The sequence below is a fragment of the Augochlora pura genome, chromosome 4 (assembly GCF_028453695.1).
Source record: "Augochlora pura isolate Apur16 chromosome 4, APUR_v2.2.1, whole genome shotgun sequence".
Taxonomy (NCBI): domain Eukaryota; kingdom Metazoa; phylum Arthropoda; class Insecta; order Hymenoptera; family Halictidae; genus Augochlora; species Augochlora pura.
Genome location: NC_135775.1, coordinates 22,253,578 through 22,273,927, shown reverse-complemented (window position 1 = coordinate 22,273,927; position 20,350 = coordinate 22,253,578). Strand labels below are relative to the sequence as shown.

Sequence of the window (20,350 nt, the reverse complement as noted above, 5' to 3'; positions counted from 1 at the left end):
TTGCCTTTTATTTATCCAATTTACACGCAGTCGTGAAAAATGTTTTGAAAACACTCTCAAAGTCTGTGGCATATCAAAAACTATTTTCTCATTTCTTCGTCGCTGTGAAAGACCTTTCTCCTCTTCTCCTTTTACAATTAATTAACTATTCATTAATTCGTTCGCATCTGCACGAATTTCTCTCCTTTCGAAATTCGTAGAAAAATTCCTACGAAAGGATTTCTTATCGAACTCCCTCCTTCCCCCCCCCCCCCCTCCTCTATCGGCCGTAGTATATGTACTTTAAATAATTGAAGTCATCGAATCCAAAAAAGGACCCGTTCGATCACTTTCTCCGAATTTTCATAATTTTGTCGCTCCTTTATCCTTCCACAACCGCTCTATCTCTCTTCGTCGTTCAACCTGCTGCCTTCCCCCCTCTCTCTCTCGCTCTCTATAACCGCCGCTCTCTCTCTCTCTCTTTCCCTCCTCCCCTCTCTGTCTCTGTCGCTCCGTCGTCCCACCGGTTCCCTGTTCCTCCGCCTCGTGGTACACGCAGGGTACCGCGAGCGGAACAACACAGGACTCGGCGCACAGTGCAGTCTCGAGCCTCGCGTCGACCGCAACGGTTTTCTTTTCCGCGGCTCTGTTCAGGCTCGGCTGCTTCTCTGCGGAGCGACGAACCGGCAGGTGTGTGGTGAAGTGGCGAAAACGTGAACGAAATTCAAGGGGAGCCGCGTGCCCAAGGACCAGGCATCGATCCCGACCGCAGCGCGAAACCGCGAGCGACCGCCAATCCGAAAAATCATAGACGCTCGACGCGATCCTGGTCTCGTTCCCAGCCTTGACCAGCTTCGGGTTAACCCGATAGGCGATGCGAGGGACCCGACCGGTACCTTGACAGAGTCTGCCAAATCTATATAGGCGGTCCTCGTGCCGGACAACGCCATAAATCGGCTGGTAAATCGGTTCGAAAGCCAGTTGAATTCGCAGAGTCGGTTCCTCGGAGAGTTTACCTTCTGGGTGTCCCTTCGCTCCAGGATACGCGGACCGGTTTCCAGAATGACCGATCCCCGGGACCGAAGCGTATGATCGCGTCTCCGGAGTGGTCAGAAGCAAGGTCATCGACATCGATCTTCCATGGTTTTGGGGATGTCGAGGCGCGCGAGGACTTCGTGGCCGGCGAGGACGCGCGTAAGACGCAGCCCTCTGTGCTACCGGAAGTGCTGGTGATGAACGAGTGCCAGGCCAAACTGACCAGGAACCAACGGACAACCCGCCCCGGCCGATCGTAATACCAGTGATCCGTGATTGTTCTCTCGAGACTGGCTTTTCAGTCCCGTTTCCTTGGTCTCACTCTTCACGCTTGACTCGCGACGCGGTTTCGCAACGTGCCGCGATAGAAAAACCCGGATCGAACTTTTCATCGTTTTCGCTGGACCGAGCAGCCCGTGGACACATGTTCGCCCGGACGACGATCGAGACAGGTAGTTATATATATATATATATCGAGTTACGCTTTTCCCTTTTCCGCGGTGAGGAAATCGGCAACGAGAGCCGGACTTTCGTTGACGCACCAATTCACTTTCTCACACGTGTATGCATTTCGTTTCTGCCCGTGCTAAATGTCAATCAGACTGGAGTCTGCCTACGATTTCAAACGCAGCTATTTTTTCTCGGTTTGGCACGCTTCCGTTCCTTTAGAGACGCGAAAATGTTTCGTTTAAAATTTACTGTACTATAATTTCTTTCACAGTTGTACTGATTAACACTTCTTTATCCTCAATTTCTATAATAAAGAGAGAAAATTTTTATTTTCTATGTGAATAAATAAACTGTTTCTATTTAAGAGAAAACAAAGGGTTGATCAATATGATAATTAACATAGAAACAACTACTACACCGGGGTTACGACAGCCTTCTGATCAAAAACGCGAAAAGCTATGTCAATCTAGTCATGATTTATTGCATTTCGCTCCTGATTACTGTAGAAAATGATAATATCGAAAATTATAGTTCTACAGTGAAATAGAAGTAGTAATAAAATAGGGTAACTCACGACTCCGTTAAACCAGAATTACCAGTGTTAAAAATAACGTTCCAGATTTACAGGAGCTATGTAAGTGCTGAAAATTTGATTGGAACCGGATAACGTCTAAACAAGCGATAAGCGGTGATAGTGAGAAAATTTAATCGAACGATGAGAACGCTTTAGAACGTAGACTCGATTCGTAGATAATTAGAGCGTAGGTATCACCAACAGAGAATCGCGTAGCGTATAGATCCGTTCTATGGAAAATAATCTGAAAGGCAGATTTTTAGAAAAGAATCGAAACCGATGATTTCGCCGGTAGAGAACGATCTAGGGTGCGCACGTCGTAGAAAACCAACTGGAGCATCGATTTCATTTGTAGAAAGTACTTCAAGGTATAGATTACGTTTAATATAAAAACACCACGAATATGATCCATGGCGAAATAATTCCGGGATATTCTTCCCGGGAGATCGAACGGTCAGCGAAGGAGCCTCGATCGCGGGAGATTTCTAAGAGAGCGATCGACGCGTCGAAAACGAGGATGCTTCCACTCGATTTGCCTGGAACGATTAACTGCGACGACCGGTAATATTGATTAACGCGGACGTTATCGGAGATATCGGGGGAACGATAGGCGAACGCGCGCCTGTAAAACGTCTCTATGGGTTTTGCGCTTCCGATCACGGTGACACCAAGATGGCGCAACACACTTTCTTGCTCGTGGAAAGACTGCGACGACCACGTTGGCGGACGTTCAAGGGCGCGACGGCGCCCGGCGAACGAGTTCCTGGAGAACCCGACGAGTCCGAGAAGTTCGATCGGAAAGCAACGATCCGCGGGAAAAATCCGCGGCTTACGTCATCCGTTCCCTCGCTCGCTCGCTCGCCTGCTCGCTCTCGCGCACGCTCGCGTTTTAAATGCTTCCCTCCCCAAGGTCGTCGAAAGCCGCCGCGTTTCTCAACCCACGTTTCTGCGATTGGCCCTCCCGTTTTGCCAATGCGATACACACCACGAAATTTATAATACGTGATCCAGACTTTCTACTTTTCGGCAAGGGTTCTCTCGTCAAAGTATACGTTTTGCAACGAGTCACCGCCGTAGATTGGACTTTCTACTTGTCAATAGGGCGCTTGGTGAAATAGTAATCTATCGATGGATAAGCTGAAATAGTAAATGTATATGATCATTGGCTTGCGGATTTTATGCGTAATAAAAATTGTCTGGTTTGCAAGACACAGAAACTTAACAGCAAGTTTATTCATTCTCTAATCATGTTTGTGAATTAAATATAATACAATTCTGAATTAATCTTTCTCACATTTAAAACTGTGATTAAACAATTTTATTATAAATGTATAAGGTCCGTAGTCTAATGATTATATACTGAATGTAACTTTGATCGTCATACTGCCAATCTAAAAAAGTATTAGTCTGTAATCCGCTATGTCGACCCGAGCAAGAGCTGCGTTCCGCGAGAATGCAGGCGAACGCGGGGGAGGTACACGAGCACACGGTACAACGTTAGCCACGATCGCACGTTCGTGTGCACACGTTCCGAAAAAGAACGGGTGCGATGGAAGGGCGCCGTAGAACCGCCGACAGCTGTGCCGTTGCGGCCGTTTCCTTTCCCGAGAGACACGCACGGGAAAAACGTCGCCGTTGACCAAGTCGGAACCGGCTGAACGGATAACGCGGGCTTAATAGACGATTTAATGAAACGCGTTGCATTACGCAACGGTGCCGGGCGCGAAAACGAGCACAAGGCTCGCCTCGTCAGTTTGTTCATCCTTGTCGTAGGTGGCGAGACCAAATACGCGGGCGCCAAGGATCCTAGGCGCCCACGCGGTCCAGAAATCGATCTCGATCGCGGTAGTCGTCGAAAAGTAGTTGTCGATGGACAAAACTCTGAGCTTCGAAATGATTGAAAACAATTCCTAAACTTGGAGTAATTTATTCAACGAGTTTCTTTGCAGATGACAATTGTAATTCAGCTTTCGTTCCAACACTGCAAATTTTTACACGAAATGAATAAAGTTTAATATAACGCGTGAAAATGTAGACAGAAAGATACGAATAAAATTCTACATGAGAAGATATTAACGATAACTGAACAAAACATTTTATAGAATATTTTAAATATTAAATAGAATATTTTAAATATTAGATAGAATATTTTAAATATTAGATAGAATATTACAGTAATAAAAGAATTATATGTTTCCGTCTGCAGCAATTTAATATCTCGAACGTATTCCGATACACGTATCTGCGAATTGAACGATTTGCATCCGGGTTGTCCGAGCTAAGTTCAATGGTCGTCTGATTATTATACACGGTGTGCACGGGTACACGCCGTCCCGCGAAGCACAAATAACAGAGTCATGATTGACAGTGCGCGCACTTTTTGCGGTTAAAACGTATCAATCTATTTCGAGATGTCGTAACGGTGCGAACGCATATATCGATGACTATATCCGTCCTAGAGCACGCCGGTGACTTCAACGCGCGACAAGCCATGACGTGGGCAGGCTACGTGACGACCATACTCTTCCGATTCCTACGCGTCCGGCTAACGTAACCGGCCATCGGGATAACTATGTCGAAACGAGCGATCGCGACGGTTACAGGTACACCGAAAATCTAATCCCACGTGGAGTCGGCACTTTCACTCGAATTAGAATAACAACGGGTCCATTCGAAAGTTTCTCTATTTTCGTCGTCGCTGATTCTTTTTTAGCAGCACGGCGACGTCGTTCGCAGGGAAGTCCGGTTTATAAATATTCATCGTAGAGAATTATATTGCGCCGTCTTGCTAAACGTGGAAAATGGTTGCCACGCTTGATAATAAGATTAATTAACGACTTAATCGCGTCCAGATCGAACGTTTTACGCGCCGTTTCGTATCACCTGTTTCTTTACTTTTCATCAAATGAAATGACCACATTCTTGAGCAAGAGATTAGGGTGGCTTGTAGAGTGATAAAAATCGCACCTTTGCAATTTAGATTTTTTCCGAATAACCACGATCTTCTATTAATTAACACTGAGACTAACGAGCTGATCGAAATGACCAGTTTCTCATTTTCTGCTCTACGGTTGTTAGAATGATAAAGAATCTTTCACAGAAGATGGCTGAATTATTTCTTAATATTAGTTGCTTTTATTGAACAGTAAGTTCAACGTCCTCTTAATGTATTTTCACCGCAGCTTCTGGTACCTATTCAAAAATTAATTAAAAAATCAAGGTGATTTTTGCAACATTTATAGTTCAAGAAGGACCACCCAGCATTGTTATTAATACTTTAAAAAATATTTTCTGCAGTTTTAATCGCAACCGTCCAACGTCCCCTTAATTTACATGTACTACAGATTTCGGTAGCCAATGAAAAATTAATAAAACGAATTAATCGATTAATATAAAATCAATAAAAAATATTAAATGATTGGCCAAATGATCTACACTTTCACGAGTCCCAATATCGCGATCCAGATTCTCGAATCAGCGGGAAAGGGACCATTTCCTCGTGGCGATTGCCAGGTGAAAGGTGGCGATCGTTACGGCCCTGGTTCGCCCGGGTGCAGCCCGCTCTGAGGCACGATCCTGTCGGCTCCCGGCCGCGAGAGAAAAGGTGGAAAGAAGGTGGCCAGAACCTCGCGGGATGTCGATCGACCAGCCACGTAAATCCCGCGATTCGTGTGGTCGCGACGCCCGCTGCGAATCCACGTAGCCAACCGTGTAAAACCCGTGAAAAGACGCGCGCGCGCGCGTGGTGCAGTGAAAAATGGCGGCGGTCCGACGGGGTCAACCATGGTGGTCCAGAGTGCTCGAGGTCGTTCCTGCACCGTGCACCGGCCTCTCCTGCGGCACGAAAAAGTGAACGTTCTTGCGTTATGTTCGCGAGAACGCCGCGTCGCCGTCGCTTTCTCGAGCCCCGACACGGATCTCGGAGCTAACCAGCTCCGCAAAACCTCCATTGTCCGCCCTTTGGAACGAGCCGCGGATCATTACGAAGATCGAGGATGCCGTTCGTCGCCGAACTAAAGTTTGCCCCGTGATCCCACGAGTGTCCGCTATTCCCGGTGAATCGCGATTTTCGTCGACGCTTGGTGGCTCCGGGTACCATTTCATGAATGGAGGACGCGTCGTCGCGTAAAGGATAGACGATGGTTCCAGGTGGTTACTGACCGATTAGGCACGGTTTCAGAAGTTCTTAGCATGTGCAAAGAAAGCCGCGATGAAAACAGACTGTGCTCGCATCGTGGAAAAAAGTGATTTCCGAGAGACTACCAGTCTCTGGGTACCATTTTATGAATGGAGAACCAGAGTCCAGGGACGAGCTAACATGGCTCGCTGATCGATCAGAGCCGTTTTACAAGTTGTTACTGCAAATAATCGAGCGAGAAAGACTATGCTCACCTGTGGATAGTGATTTTCTAGAGGTCGAGGGACTGTAGTTATCGTTTTATGAATGGGGAACGCGTTTAGGGACATGGTAGCACATTTCATCCCACTTTACCGTGGTCGCTGACCGATTCCAGGCGTTCGATGATCGTCCGATGATCGTTCGAAGTAACCTGAAATGGAAGAATTGAACGTGGCGAAGCGTTCTCGTTCTTCGAAAGTGATTTGCAAATTGTTTCGAGGCTCCAGTTGCTGTTTCATGAATGGGGAACGCCTCTAGAAAGTAGACGGCGGATAGACGATGGTCGTTTGCGATGGTCGCGAACCGATTCGAAATGTTTGAGCCGATACGGCGTCGAGTGGAAGCATTCGGGGGTACGGTTAACCATATTTCGAGTGTACGGAGAACAGACTCCGGTTACCGGTGTATGTTGCGAGTGATACTTTAGGGAAAAAGATACGATTTTTCGTGGCAAGTGTTCACGCGCGGCAACCGTTTGCGCGGTCGATCGTACTCATGGGAGTTCGACCCAGTTATTAATCAGACTTTCTCTTTTATTTTAGCCATGGACTGTCGGAGGGTCGTGTTGGCGTTTCTATTGGTGAGTAAACATCTTGACCATAATTAACAACTATTTCGTTCGCGCCGGTTACTGCTTTCAGCACTTGAAATTACCGCGACGATCGGAACGATCGCTTTCATATTTTTCTTTTAAAAACGTTGCGAACAAATGTCTCGATTCATTTTGAAGTTATAATAATCATGTTTGATATATTTTGGACGCATTTGTTACCCTCGGTTACCCGCGACTGTGGTTTATCAACAGAACCACCAGCAAAGAATTACAGTTTTCCACGAGACCGTGGAGGAATTTTCTCCACAACTATATTTTTTACGGGAACGATTCCGCAAGATAGCAGAGCACAATTAACTTTCAGTTGATTTTTCTTAGGAGTCCGTTCTCGTTAGCCGCCTAAACGTATGCACCGAGAGAGAGAGACACTTTCTCCTCGGCCGTGGCGCGGCGTGGCGGCAGAGAAACAGATAATTACGTATCCGTTCGGTTCGCATTTCCATCGGGCCGCGAATGTTTATGCAAACCGGCCGCATCCCGCTGGCGTTGCAAATAAAAAACGCGACGGTAATGACGATTCCGGCGTAATTCGAGCCCGATAAAAGATAAACGTAACTAACAGGGTCCCTACTCGCGCGGCAATTAATTCGCCAGGCCGTTTTGATGAACTCTAACGAAGCAGCCGTGGTTCAGTCCGAGGCACGATAAAGAGATAAATTCGTCGAAACTGCCGGCAAATTCATTACCGTATCGTCTAATTATACCTAACAACGTACCCCTCGGCCTATCCGGACTGCCACGAGGAAAAGAAGTTCGAATTCTAGCCGGCTAAACTGTCCCATATTGTTGGAAGCACTGCAATTAATTGGCCGAGTGTCGAGCTCGTTCAAGTCGTCGTATTAAGATGGTATTTTACTGTAAATTGCATTCTTGCGGTCGGACTTACAAATTTTATTTACGATTGTTTTAGTAAATTCGACAAAATTTTTAGGTTAGGAAATATGAAAATTGATGGCTAGCCTTAATTTCATTGAGACTGAATTCGGGTGGGAGATTATACTTTAATTATTTAAAATACAAAGGTTTAAAATAGATTAGTGCAAGATATAAAAAATAAGATACTTTCGTGAAATCATATCAAGCAATAAACTTTAAATTCTGCTTGAAATACTGCAGTAAATTATTGAAAAATTCGACGGGCAATCGTGCATCATTTACATTTATGAAAGCGCTATCATCAACCATTCATGTTACAGATGTTCACCCAGCTGTATCTTTATAACTCGACGAATTCTGACACGGAGTTTCGCAGACATTATTTCAAAACCGCACATTCTTTAAGAAAATATAAAAGAAAATCAATATTTTTTCAACGAATCACGGTGGAACAACCCCTTTAAGTTCGCCGCCGGCCCGAAGCAGCAGTTGGAAAGTCCAATTAGACCGTTTTATCAATCATGAGACGCGCGAGGTAAAAAGTTTCCGTAACGGATTGTGCAACGAGTGCAACGGCGTTACGAAACACGCCCGCGGGGGCCGTTCTGCCGTAGGATCTTTTTCATATTATTGCCGGATCAACGGGCAGCCCCCCTTCGTTTTCGACCGATTTCGATCTCGATTTCGATATCGGCGGGCCCCGAAGCCCGGTGCGTGCACAATAATACTTTCTCTCGTCGTATCGTGCGCCGCGCCGCGACGAGACACGAACCGGCTCGCGTTGTGTGTTCGCGTGGAATGCGGGGAATTATGTAATCCTTTGTTGGCACAACGTGCCACCCCCCACCCGCCCTCCTCCGCCAGAAACGTCTGTCGGGAAAATTGTGTCGGGACCGCGCAACATTAATTTTTTTTTCCTTCGCGCTTCGCAACATTTCGGCCAACGAAAATACTATCGCCGCCGATCGTATCTCGTTAATTATGGATCCGATGGCGGCTGATAGCATCAGAGTTTGCTGGAAAAGCTGATTTTGGTTTCGTTACTAGAGAGGGCAACTCTTAGAAATCATAGAAAATTGCGATTAGTTGCTATTAAAATCTCGTCGCTCGGATCTGTATTTATTACGTTGGGAAAAATTTCAAATCTGAGCTGATTAACCTTTCGACGTATATCGTTTAGAATTTTTATAAAAGTTACTCTTCAAATATTTACGAACGATAAATTTAAAAGATAATAAAACGGTGAGAATTTTTATAAATATTGCAGAAAAAATATATGTTCGATTCGCGACGCATCTAGGCTGCGCGATAACAGCCCAGCGATTTAGTAGTTTTAGTTAATTACGCGCACTTGAGGGAACCACCGGCCGCGGCCCGTAAACGCCAAGTTTAAGCGTAATTGTCAATTATTAAGCGTTGCACAAGCGGTACAGGGATTGCAGCCTTCCGAATGGGCTAACGACGTCGAATCCGGCGTGTCTTTGTCGTCGAGGGAACGCCGCCATTGTCGCTCTCCCTTTCCCCCCTTTATCTCTCTTTACCGGCGACACGATGCCTCGCCGTGATTACCATGAGAGAAACGAGAAACGTTTCCCCGAATTATCTCTCCTGTAACTAACCTTCGCTACGAGGGCTCGTTCTTTAACGCTGTCTCGTGACGCTCGTTACACACGACGGAAAAAAGAACCCGGTGTCTCCGATACGATTCGAGAGCGTCGGACGCGCGAAATTTTCACCGTAGAAATCTCGTTCGGGAAATCGGCGTTATCGCGGTTGGAAATCGCGAGTTTCTTGCAGCGACCACTGCGAGCCGTCGATAGTAATTTGCTCGTAGCATTCGAGACTATTTTAACTGAAAAATTGGGTCGTCTGTTTCAACCCACGGCATCTCCATTCGCAGGATATTAAATCCGAACTTCTTAGTCTTTAGCAACGATGTGGAAATTCGCTCGGAGAGGTCGTAGAACTCGCGAGGCGCTCGAAGGTCCACTTCCGAAGTCCGGGAAAGAAAAAGCGAGGCAACAGTTATCAGCAAACACGGGGGGATCTCCGTTAAACAATCACGTTCGCGAAGAGGCTCGCAGGAGGTCTCAAATATTGGCGAAAGGCCTCGGAAGCATCGAAATTACGTTCCGTCCGCGCAAACACGCCGTCCCGAAAAAAAGGCGAGCGAAACAACGAGACAGGCGCTCGTGCAGGCGATACACTCGCGAAAAAATGTCCAGTATGTGGAAGGCAAGCAGGCGAGAGCGAGCAGGCAATCAAAAGAGACGATCGCGAGCTCTCGATCCTCGCAAATATTGGACGTACTTTTTGGAAGGGAAAGAGGGTAAACCGACGGGAACGGGTCGCCGGCGTTAAAAATCGCCGGAGCGAGCCAGAAAATTCGAAGTATCCGCAAATATTTGCGCGAGCGGACGGTACACAGAGATGTGTGAATGTTGGGGCTTCGCGGGTAAACGGGGCTCGCGAGCGGAGACTGGCACACAGGTGTAGGTAGATCGTGGAGAAGGAAAGACAATCCGTTCGGAACAGCCACGCCCACTTTTACTCGGCCGCAGTTTTAAATATCGGCGCGGGATCTATCCCGGCGCGGCTCCGGGCTCGTTTTCACAGACGTTTCGCTGCACGAGAACCGATACCGGAAGTGACTGGATCACTGGCAGTTCACACGTTTCACGGACGATGGAAAACCGAGGCCGCTTTCCTCGTCGAATCGCGAATTCATTTTTCCTATCGCAAATTCATTTTTCCTATCACTCTAATCGAGTCGGCCCGTTGACCTGCGATCGATTATGTTCGATCCTTTTTTATCGTCTTTGCATCGGTCTTGGAATTACGAAACACGTTTTCTTTTCGTATCTTTTTACATAGTATTACATAGTATTTAACATAGTATCTTGATACACTCTTAAATATTTATTTAATTACTTATGCAGTCGATTATAATGGCGATTGTTGTTACTGCATCTGGCTGACGGGGTAATTGTGGATGCGGTGAAAGTGTGGACTGCACTGTTAGGTCATTTACATGGCCGGTACGAATGCGTAATTTTTCTGCGCCGAAACAAGTTTATCGAGATGATGTCGAAAGCGTCGGGTCGCCTGCTCATCGCAAAAGCAAAAGTGAAGTGTGGCGAAAGAGAAAGCAAAGTGTGACCGCGAGGCAGCAGATGAACATGACAGAATCTACTCGCGAGCAGAATAGAAAAATCGAATTGTAATCGGGGAAGAAAAGCGAAGTGTGATCGCAAAGGAGAAGGCAAAATTTGATCACAAAGGAGAAGATAAAGTATGATCATATAGAAGAAGACAAAGTATGATCATATAGAAGAAGACAAAGTATGATCACATAGAAGAAGACAAAGTATGATCACATAGAAGAAAACAAAGTATGATCACATAGAAGAAGACAAAGTATGATCACATAGAAGAAAATAAAGTATGATCGCATAGAACAAGACGAAGTATGATCACATAGAACAAGACAAAGTATGATCACATAGAACAAGACGAAGTATGATCATATAGAACAAGACGAAGTATGATCACATAGAAGAAGACAAGGTATAATTAAAGAGGACAAGACAAACTCTGATCACAAAGGAAAATGCAAAGTCCGTCGATATTGAGAACCCAATCCTTTCGTCATCCTTCGACGTGCACACGCGTCTGTTGCAAACGATAGGGTTCGCGGTAAGCATAAACATGCAAAACGCCACCCTCGCGTCTCGAATCGAAAGAATCTCACAAGTCGCGTTTCGCAAATGTTCACAACTCGCACCCCCGAAAACAATAACCATTGTCTGCGACGCCGGCGATAAATTCGAAAAAAATGACCTAGTTGTAGCGCGCCAAGTCGTGACAACGGGGCGAGAGGCGGCTGAGAAAACCGGAAGTGACTCAATCGAATATATATATTGCTCCGCCGGCCGATAGAAAATGGCGTTTGTTTGACCGGAGAGAAAGTCCCCGAGGCGGCCAAGTTTAAAACGCGCATTGCGTAAATGATCTTTCCTCCACGTTTCCTCGAATCGGCTCGTCGCGCGTAATACGTCGGACGCGTGACGTACGTCCGGCAAACGCTTTCGAAACAGTGGTTTGTAATTAACGAGAGGGACGCCGAATTTGGGATCGTCGGAATGCCGTCAAAGAAAACAAGGTGGGCGCGGAATTTCCACGGAGACTCGATAATCGCCGGCTACGCCTACGTAACACCGCGATGATTTTCTCGGGTTTTTGTCGCCGGCTCGCGAGCACGTCGCGTTTCCAGACACTTGTCTCGTCCCCGGACAGCCCCCAGCAATCTCTGGGACGTAATAGCGATGCGACGAAGGCGATGCGATGCCGCTGCGACGGTTCGCGAGATTATTATTAATAGAATATTCACTTGGGAAAGTTATCGCAATTAGGGGGACTCGCCGGGCCGCATTCTTCGCGTTCCGCGCTGCAAAGTTCAACCCTTCTTTGGCGATGTTCCAGTACTCCGTCTGACATGGAAAAGCAATTTTGTAGGTAAAAGATTTTTATATCAAAGCTGCCCTTCGCGATCGGAGCAATCGATATTTATTTCGTATAAATCACCGTAGTCGACTCATTAAATTCAGAAGATCGTGGCAGCTCGTTTGCGAAGTTCGGCTCCCCACGGTATTATAAGCCATAGATGCGCCGGGATAAGGGTTGCCTCCCAGCAAAAAACTAAATACTGAATCTTGGAAGCTCGATTACGTCGTGAACGATCAATTTCTATTCGCCGCGTCGGCGCTAGTAAATAATAATAATAATTATCCGTAAAAACGTAACCGCCGCGGACAATATCCTGCAGCGGAGAGTGCTCCGGGAACGGTAATGAGCGCGCGTATGGGAACCATAATGGCCCACGGCCGGGACAGACCTAACATTTTCGTATATTGAAATATATCACGATTCACGGCTATCGAGTGGATCAATGGGTAATCGGATCGACGCACGTAGCCGCGGGGTCCGGCGTAGGCTGGGATCTCCTTGAGAACACCACCCATCGCTCGGTCCACGCTGCCATAACTCGGGGAGTCACATTAGTCACTCTGGCTGTGAGCGATCGCTGCCATAGCCGTGTATGTCCGGTGACGTCAGTCTTGCACGCTTTCGGATAGAATGCGTTTCAGTCGGGCGCGAGGCCGGCGAGAACTGCCTCTTTTTTTTATTTCCATCTGGCATGGTCCGCCGTAAATGGACAATGATCGCGCTGTATCCCACGGATCGCGTCGACGCGACGATTAGGGGACGCTGGAGCGAGGAGCTTGCAGCTCCAAGGATTCGAAGTGGATGAGCGGCGAACTGTTGAAGTCTCGAAGCTCCAAAGTTTCAAAGATTTTCAGTATCGAGGTTTCAAAGTCATTAAAATTCTGAAGCTATTGAGATCCATAGTTCCAAAGTGTTTGAGCTGCTAAGCTCTATAGATTCGAAGCTTTTCAGTTGCTAAGCTCGGAAGTTCCAAGCTTCTAAGCTCCAAAAATCTAAAATTCTAAGCTCTAAGGTGGCAAAGATATTGAACTCCTAACCTTCAAAGTTTCAACGCTTCCAAGCTCCAAAGTTCCAAAGCTTCCATGCTCCAAATTTCCAAGGCGTTTAAGCTCCAAAGTTCCATAGCATTTTATCTCCATGGTCCCAAAGTTCCAAGATCTCAAAGTCCAAAAGCCCTAAAGCTACCAAACACCAAAATTCCTAAGCCCTAACCTTCAAAGTTTCAACGCTTCTAAGCTCCAAAGTTCCAAAGCTTCTATGCTCCAAATTTCCAAAGCGTTTAAGCTCCAAAGTTTCATAGCATTTAATCTCCAAGGTGCCAAAGTTCCAAGATCTCAAAGTCCAAAAGCCCCAAAGCTACCAAACACCAAAATTCCCAAGCCCTAAATCTCCAAATCCAAAAGATCTGAAAAATTGCCAAGTCCAAAGATGGATCGACGTCTCCTAGATCACAACCGACTGGAACGCGGAGTGAACCGTCGCCGCGATGATCCGACGTCCTCGACGTATACCATCGGCTGATGAGAGGACTGCTCGGCGCCTTATATGGCCGAGGAATCATCGAGTTGTTGCGGCGAGCCACGCAGAAGCCTCGTTTTCATCCGCAGCGTCGAACGTTTCCACTCACGTACGTCGTGTTCGATCCAATTATACATAATCGCGAAGACTCGTGGTGCAAAGTGCGGGCCCCGGTTTCGCAAAAATGTCCGAGGCTGTTGCTGTTGCTGCTGCTGCTGCTGTCGGTAGGGGCCCGGCTTGGTCAGATCCAGCGAAGGATCGAGCTGATCGATGGGCGGTCTGTGTGTAAACTGCTCATGGATCTGCTACGAGGGACGCGTTTATCTCGCACACGAGAATGAGACTTTGACGGGACGATCGAGAGGCAGGTGGATCTGGCCGGATCGAACGTGTCTCGGTTGTTGTTTGCTGTAGCCGATGTCTTACGAGGCGGGTACACGGGTTATCCCGACGTTAACGCTTCGAAGACTTGTACGCAGATTAGAGCTCCGTTCTTTGGACCTTATGGAAGCATTTATGGTTAACCCGTGTTATGGAGATCGCGTGAAAAATGCCGGACTTATTGTCACGTTTTGAAATTCCCTACTGGCTATGCAAATTCCCTATAGAATTCAGAATTAATTACTTTCCTTAATAACGTAAGCAAATGGTTGGAATTAATAATTTGTACAATGTGTGAGATACAGCTCTCTGTTACAATAAAATGGATTTGTTGTTAAAGCTACGTTGTCTCTCGCTGATTGAACAGTTCGGTAGATACCTTCGTCGATGGGTCTCGCGTTTACAGTTCACCAGAACACGCGTGTCTCGAGCCCCACGAAATGGCTGCTGACTCGTTAAACCACTTTCATCGGCGCGCAACCGATAAGTGTGCACTGGTATTAACAACGCAGACGTGTCGGTGTTTATTAGACAATTTCTCTACACGCGCGTTCGCCGCCGCCGCCGCACGTGAGAAAACGTATCGCCAGATCTCGCTTTCCATCGGGGACCGCCGCGATACATTTCACCCTTTTTACGCTGATCTCTTAATCAGTTAACTCGTTACGATGTGTCTATCCACGACACTTACGGTTTCGAAAACGCTTCAGGAATGTTGGCGATCGCCGATCTCTTTTCTTCTCAGAAAAATCTGTCGTCGCTCGATGAAATTGTAGCGTTGCTAAAAAGCAAAGATTTTCTTGATTCCGTTTCAAAGAAAATCAAATTTTCGAACGTTTTCAATTCGAGCTCTTTCTAATTAAGTCGTACCCGTTCGTCACTTTCACACACTGTTCGCGCACGCGCGCGATCCTCGAAACGCGTATCGCCGGATACAATCACGCATCAATACCGCGTCGCCAGATTTTTTTTCCCCTAACGAAAGTATGATTTCTCTTAAAAGCGATCGAAAAGTGGAGCAGAATGGGAGCAGTGTCTCCGCAGGAAAAGTGAAAAGATCGCGGTTACGTTTCAGCGGGAAAAACGTGGAAAAAGGCTGCCGGGCAGATCGGGTCCACCGCTTTTATTCAATCGTTATATAAATTCGCCGTAAAAGTGCACCGACTTACATTAACTTTAATCGGAATCAATAGCTAGCAGCGGTTGCCGACGAGTAATCATCGAGGTAAACATTTCACGGAAAAAGACGCTCTTACGAAATTTGTAATAATTAAACGATCGGATAATGATTTCTGAAACTTTCACGGGATTCGGGCGATACTTTGGAGAATATTACTAAAAATTTTCAACACGGAAGATTCACTTTTTGACAAGATACAGCATTTTCTTCGAGAGCCGTTTATTCTTAGATAAACGCTTCGATAGGTTGTAAAGAGACGCTCGTACGAAATTTATAATAATCAAGCGACCGAACATTAATTCCTGAAACTTTCACTGTAGTTTAAATGATACTTTAAAGGATTTTACAAAAAATTTTCAGCTCAGAAGATTCGCTCTGCGCCGAGATACAGTAAGTTTGTCGTAGGTTGATCGATGTACGAATGAACGAAGGTCAGGTTCGATTCGATCGAAATAATGAGGTGAAATGTGTTAATCAGGGGAGGTGGAGATAATGAAACGGCCGAGAACGGATCAAACAACATAATGCGAGCGCGTTCCGATAGGACAGATTGCTGGGGTCTCCGGTGTCGAGTAATGGCGCCCGGTCGCCGCGGCAAGGGCAAACCGAGACACCTTTTACTTCCCTCGACACACTTTTATTTTCCGAACGCTGCCGATTTAGGTATCGGCAGAAACGAGCGTGTACAGGCCTTCTCGCGAGCCGGCCAAGCGAGCGTGTAATTGTCGATGCCGATCAGACGCAAGCGTTACGTCTGCCTCGTTTTTCTTGCGCAGCCTAGCCAAGGCGTTGATGTCTCCGGGGCACCATCGACGCAACCCTGAACTGGTTTCCCTGGCCATTATGCTTGGAACATTTCTAATTATACCCGCACCGTGCTTTCCCCGTCGAACACCGCCATTAACGTGATCGTACCATCGTTTGTACGAGCGGCCTATCCTGTCCGCGATATTTTGATAATTGCTCGCCGACACCTCCGCGAAGAAATCGGACGAAATCTCTTACAACGAAACTTCAAAAATATTTTCGAAATTTTCGTAAATATATATGATCATCGAAACGATTATAGAAATAATTGTACGTTCGTTGACTATGATGATTAATTATATAAGATTTTAAGCGTGTTAAAATTACTGCGGAAGTTTCCGCGGATTCGTGGTTTTCCGAAGACTTTTTCTTCTCTCATCGAGGTCGTCGGAGAAACTATGTTGTGCAACGATCGATGCAACCAATGCAATCTGCTTCGAGCAATTTCTAGACAGCTATTAAAAGTAGAAACTTACACCTCCTCTGAAGAACTTTGCTCTATTGGCGATGCAGCTAGTTACAACCTCCTGACCCAAATGGTGATCAACTACTATGTGCATTTAAATGCGAGAATCGCGGTTACAAAGAATTGTTTAAAAGTATCACCGGGTAGAGGACTATGCCACGGGCTCGCGAAACCTCGTTTAGGTTTGTTAATTCTGCTCAAGGACCACCCGGCCTTTAATAAGGCTCTTCCTGGTGGCGTCACGCGTGTTCCCGCAGAGGATTGTTCGCGCGAGCGTCGATAAACGCCGTCTAATAACATAAACGCGACAACGACGCAATCATCCGACGCGTGTAACTGTTCTCTAATCGCTGGATCCCCCTGCCGGGACAACGTGTTTTACCGGATAGGGTAATTAAGAATGAGCCAACGCTGGTTGAGAAACACGCTTGTTCCGCGACACGTTCGTCTCCTTTTCGTTATCCAATCGGTGCCCCGCGCGCAAACAGCCGTCTTTAGGTCTTATTTACAACCGCGCGAGGCCGGAGCCTGGGCGAGCTCGGGTTTCAACGGCGGAATTAATCATCCGGCCGCATCGTTTCCTATTATTCATCGGATCGGATCGGCGAGACTTTGATTACGGCTTTGAAATTCATTTGCCGGGGACCCACTGCGAAGGTCTCGGCCACGCGGCGACGTTGTTGCGCTCTTCGAGCCTCTATGCACCATCTATCCCCGTTCAAGCTGTTTATTTTCCGCGCGAACGGCCGCCGCGATAGCGCCAACAAAAATCGCCGTGTCATTATTCCAAACAATTTTTCCATCGCCGAGCCAGCATCCATCATTATTCATTGTTATAAATTGTTCTACGCGTTTATTCGAATGGCTTGTTCGCGTCACGCTTCGTTCGAATAGAGACTGCAAAATTACTCGAATAATTTCATAAGATTATGTCCGTGTTATGTTATATCATTTTCATTTCTGTGCGAATTTTATTCGTTACTTTTGAACTTCTTCGATAACTTTTTCCCGCAGAAAATTTTGCGAACGAAGTTAAAAGAGATAAAATTGAAAGTAGCCCGAGATACTATGAAAATGTAGAAGAAGTGATATCATTTTCCTAAAGGCAATTTTTTAGCGCTATTAAATGACGCTCGATGTCTCGTAAAGGCGAAGCGATAAAAAATCAACCACCGCCAGATAGCGAATTATGTCGTAAACGATAACCCCTAATGAATCCGATTTCGCTGAAAACAAGAACGATGGAAAATTTAATTTTAATAACCAGATAAACGTCGATCCATGGGATCCTCCGGGAGCCGCACAAGTTTGAACAACCTCGAGAGAGACGACGGCTAATCGAGGGTGCTACTTTTAGTATGCGTGCACGGGCGATCGTGTCGTCGTAAAATATTATTTGATCGCCCATGATAAGTGTATCGGGACGGCCCGATGTAGCCATCGAAAATATCGGATCGGTTGTTTGACGATCGCCGGGGCCCGAGACTTTCCTATTAAAACCGACGTGGAAACGGCCGCTTGTTGGTTTATACGATTAAGGATAATAATTATGATCGAAGAGGAATATAATAAGATAATGGTCGGCGGGGGTATTGATTACTGGTTCCCCTAGTTTCTGCGGTTTCTCTGGTCTGCGAACGGCGCGCTTGATCACGGGATCCTTTATTCTCCGGTCGTTCGAACAATTAAAAATAGTTCCAACACGTTCGGCGCTTAGCGGTGGTAAATTGCGACCGGGGCTTCTCCGGCGAGCTCGCGTATTCGACTCTCTGCTCGCAGAAAATTAGCGGCGATTAAAACGAAGTGCAGCGACGCACAGATTAAAAACAGTAAACTGCCGTCTTCCGCAATTAATCCCAACGAGCGGCGGCTACGCGATTCCGTTTTTCCACCGTGAAAAATATAGAGTTTAGCGGGATCCGTTCGGATCTCGAGATTCCGTGATAACATCTATGGACCTTCGAAATAATTGCTCGGCCGAAGAATGGCTGAATTTAACGACGCGGAGATCGGATTCTATAAACTCCGTCGGCCTTCCGACGGAACCAATAAAGTTTAATTGCTGAGAAACACCTCGCTCATTGTTCCGCGCGATAAGATGGTCCCGATTGTCCTTAAAGTTGCGTTCCATCGACACGTTTTCCACGGACCTGTTAGTTAATAATTAATCGATGAGAAACGGAGCCGCGGTCCTCGTTCGCTCGAACTGTGCACGGAGCCATCGCGAATCGCATGATTCATAAGCACCGAGAGAGTGAGAGAGAGAGAGAGAGAGAGAGAGAGGGGGAGAGAGAGAGCCGAGAGCGGATCAAGTTTACCTGACATTTTCGCAAGGACTCTTCGATCGATGACGACCGCGGCTTCAAATCGTGTCGATCGTAGATCCGATAGATCAACGACCAGACAGTTCGTTACGACTTCCAATCATTTTAATAAATCCCTTCGAACGGATTCTTTCCATTCTGCCTCGCACTATGAACTTTCGACGTGCCGCGTTAATGGGCGCAGAGAAAGCCAACTGAAAGCGAAGACAATTATAATTCCCCCGCGAATAAAATCGAACGGTAATAATAATAATTATTTATACCGTGTTTCATGCTCTTAATTCGCGTGCCTCCTTTCGCTAAAAAATCTGCTCCCGGTTCTCCGTATGTGTGTTACGAGGTTGAGGCGGATTGTTAAATACGCGGCAGACTACTTTTGCGGAACTGAAGCAGGCTCGCGGGAATTGTATGGACAGGTGACGAAACGGTTACGCAATGCAGAGGTTACATAAAAAAGAAGAACGAGTCAACGACACTCGGGATAAAAGCAGAGTCACTATGACACAATGGTACATACTTGCGGGAGCGTATAACGGTCAATAGCGTCCGAAGCTGCTCGAACGCGGTCGCGTCGTTGTTTCACCGTGATCCACGGTCGGAAGATCTAATGGGCGCCATTATTTTCTGTTACAGATCACAATAGCGAGGCACAGCACCACACACGCGGCCCAGATACCCCAGCAGCCGGCGACGTGTGAGTACAATTACCGGTTTTCCAATTAAAACTCTCGAATGATAAGCATCAACTTTCGGAATGATAAGCGTCTCCCTTTAAATTTCATCTAAAATCGAGGACGATGGAAAAAGTTTTCGGGTCGCGATTATTTCGTTTCCTGGGTCGACGGCGAGACAGTTTTGATCAGATATACAGGCTGAGAAAGGAGCAGAAGAAAAAAAAAAGAGAAGACTAGATCGCGGACGATTTTCCGAGGAGCGCGGGCGCGCTTTCTAATGGCACAATGGCCACCGCGATGACAACGATTCTAGGAACAATAACCGGCCTTATGAACGCGACTAATTAGCAGGACAAGGAGCGGCTGGCTGATTGATCCGGACGGTCAATTAATTACTCCGGGCGATAATTGCAGGTGTGTCGTTCGCGGGACGACAGAATCGACGATCAATTAGACCGATATCTCAATCTAGTTTGGCCTACTTGTTTCAGTAAATTGGAGAAACTTGGGCTGAGTCGGCCATTTTATATCAAGGTAGTAAAAATAATACAGAATTTACGTGCACAAG

At 46.5% G+C, this 20,350-nt stretch overlaps 1 protein-coding gene across 1 annotated transcript in view; it reads left to right on the top strand.

The window, feature by feature from the left end:
- The first annotated feature begins 581 nt into the window (after window positions 1-581).
- The window catches only part of Pio (zona pellucida domain-containing protein piopio), a 90,149-nt gene continuing 70,380 nt past the window's right edge, over window positions 582-20,350 (top strand). The window contains exons 1-3 of the mRNA XM_078178384.1: window positions 582-1,466; window positions 6,980-7,017; window positions 19,742-19,802. Coding sequence (XP_078034510.1) covers window positions 1,439-1,466; window positions 6,980-7,017; window positions 19,742-19,802 — 127 coding nt within the window. The 5' untranslated portion in view covers window positions 582-1,438. The remainder of the gene's footprint in view (window positions 1,467-6,979; window positions 7,018-19,741; window positions 19,803-20,350) is intronic.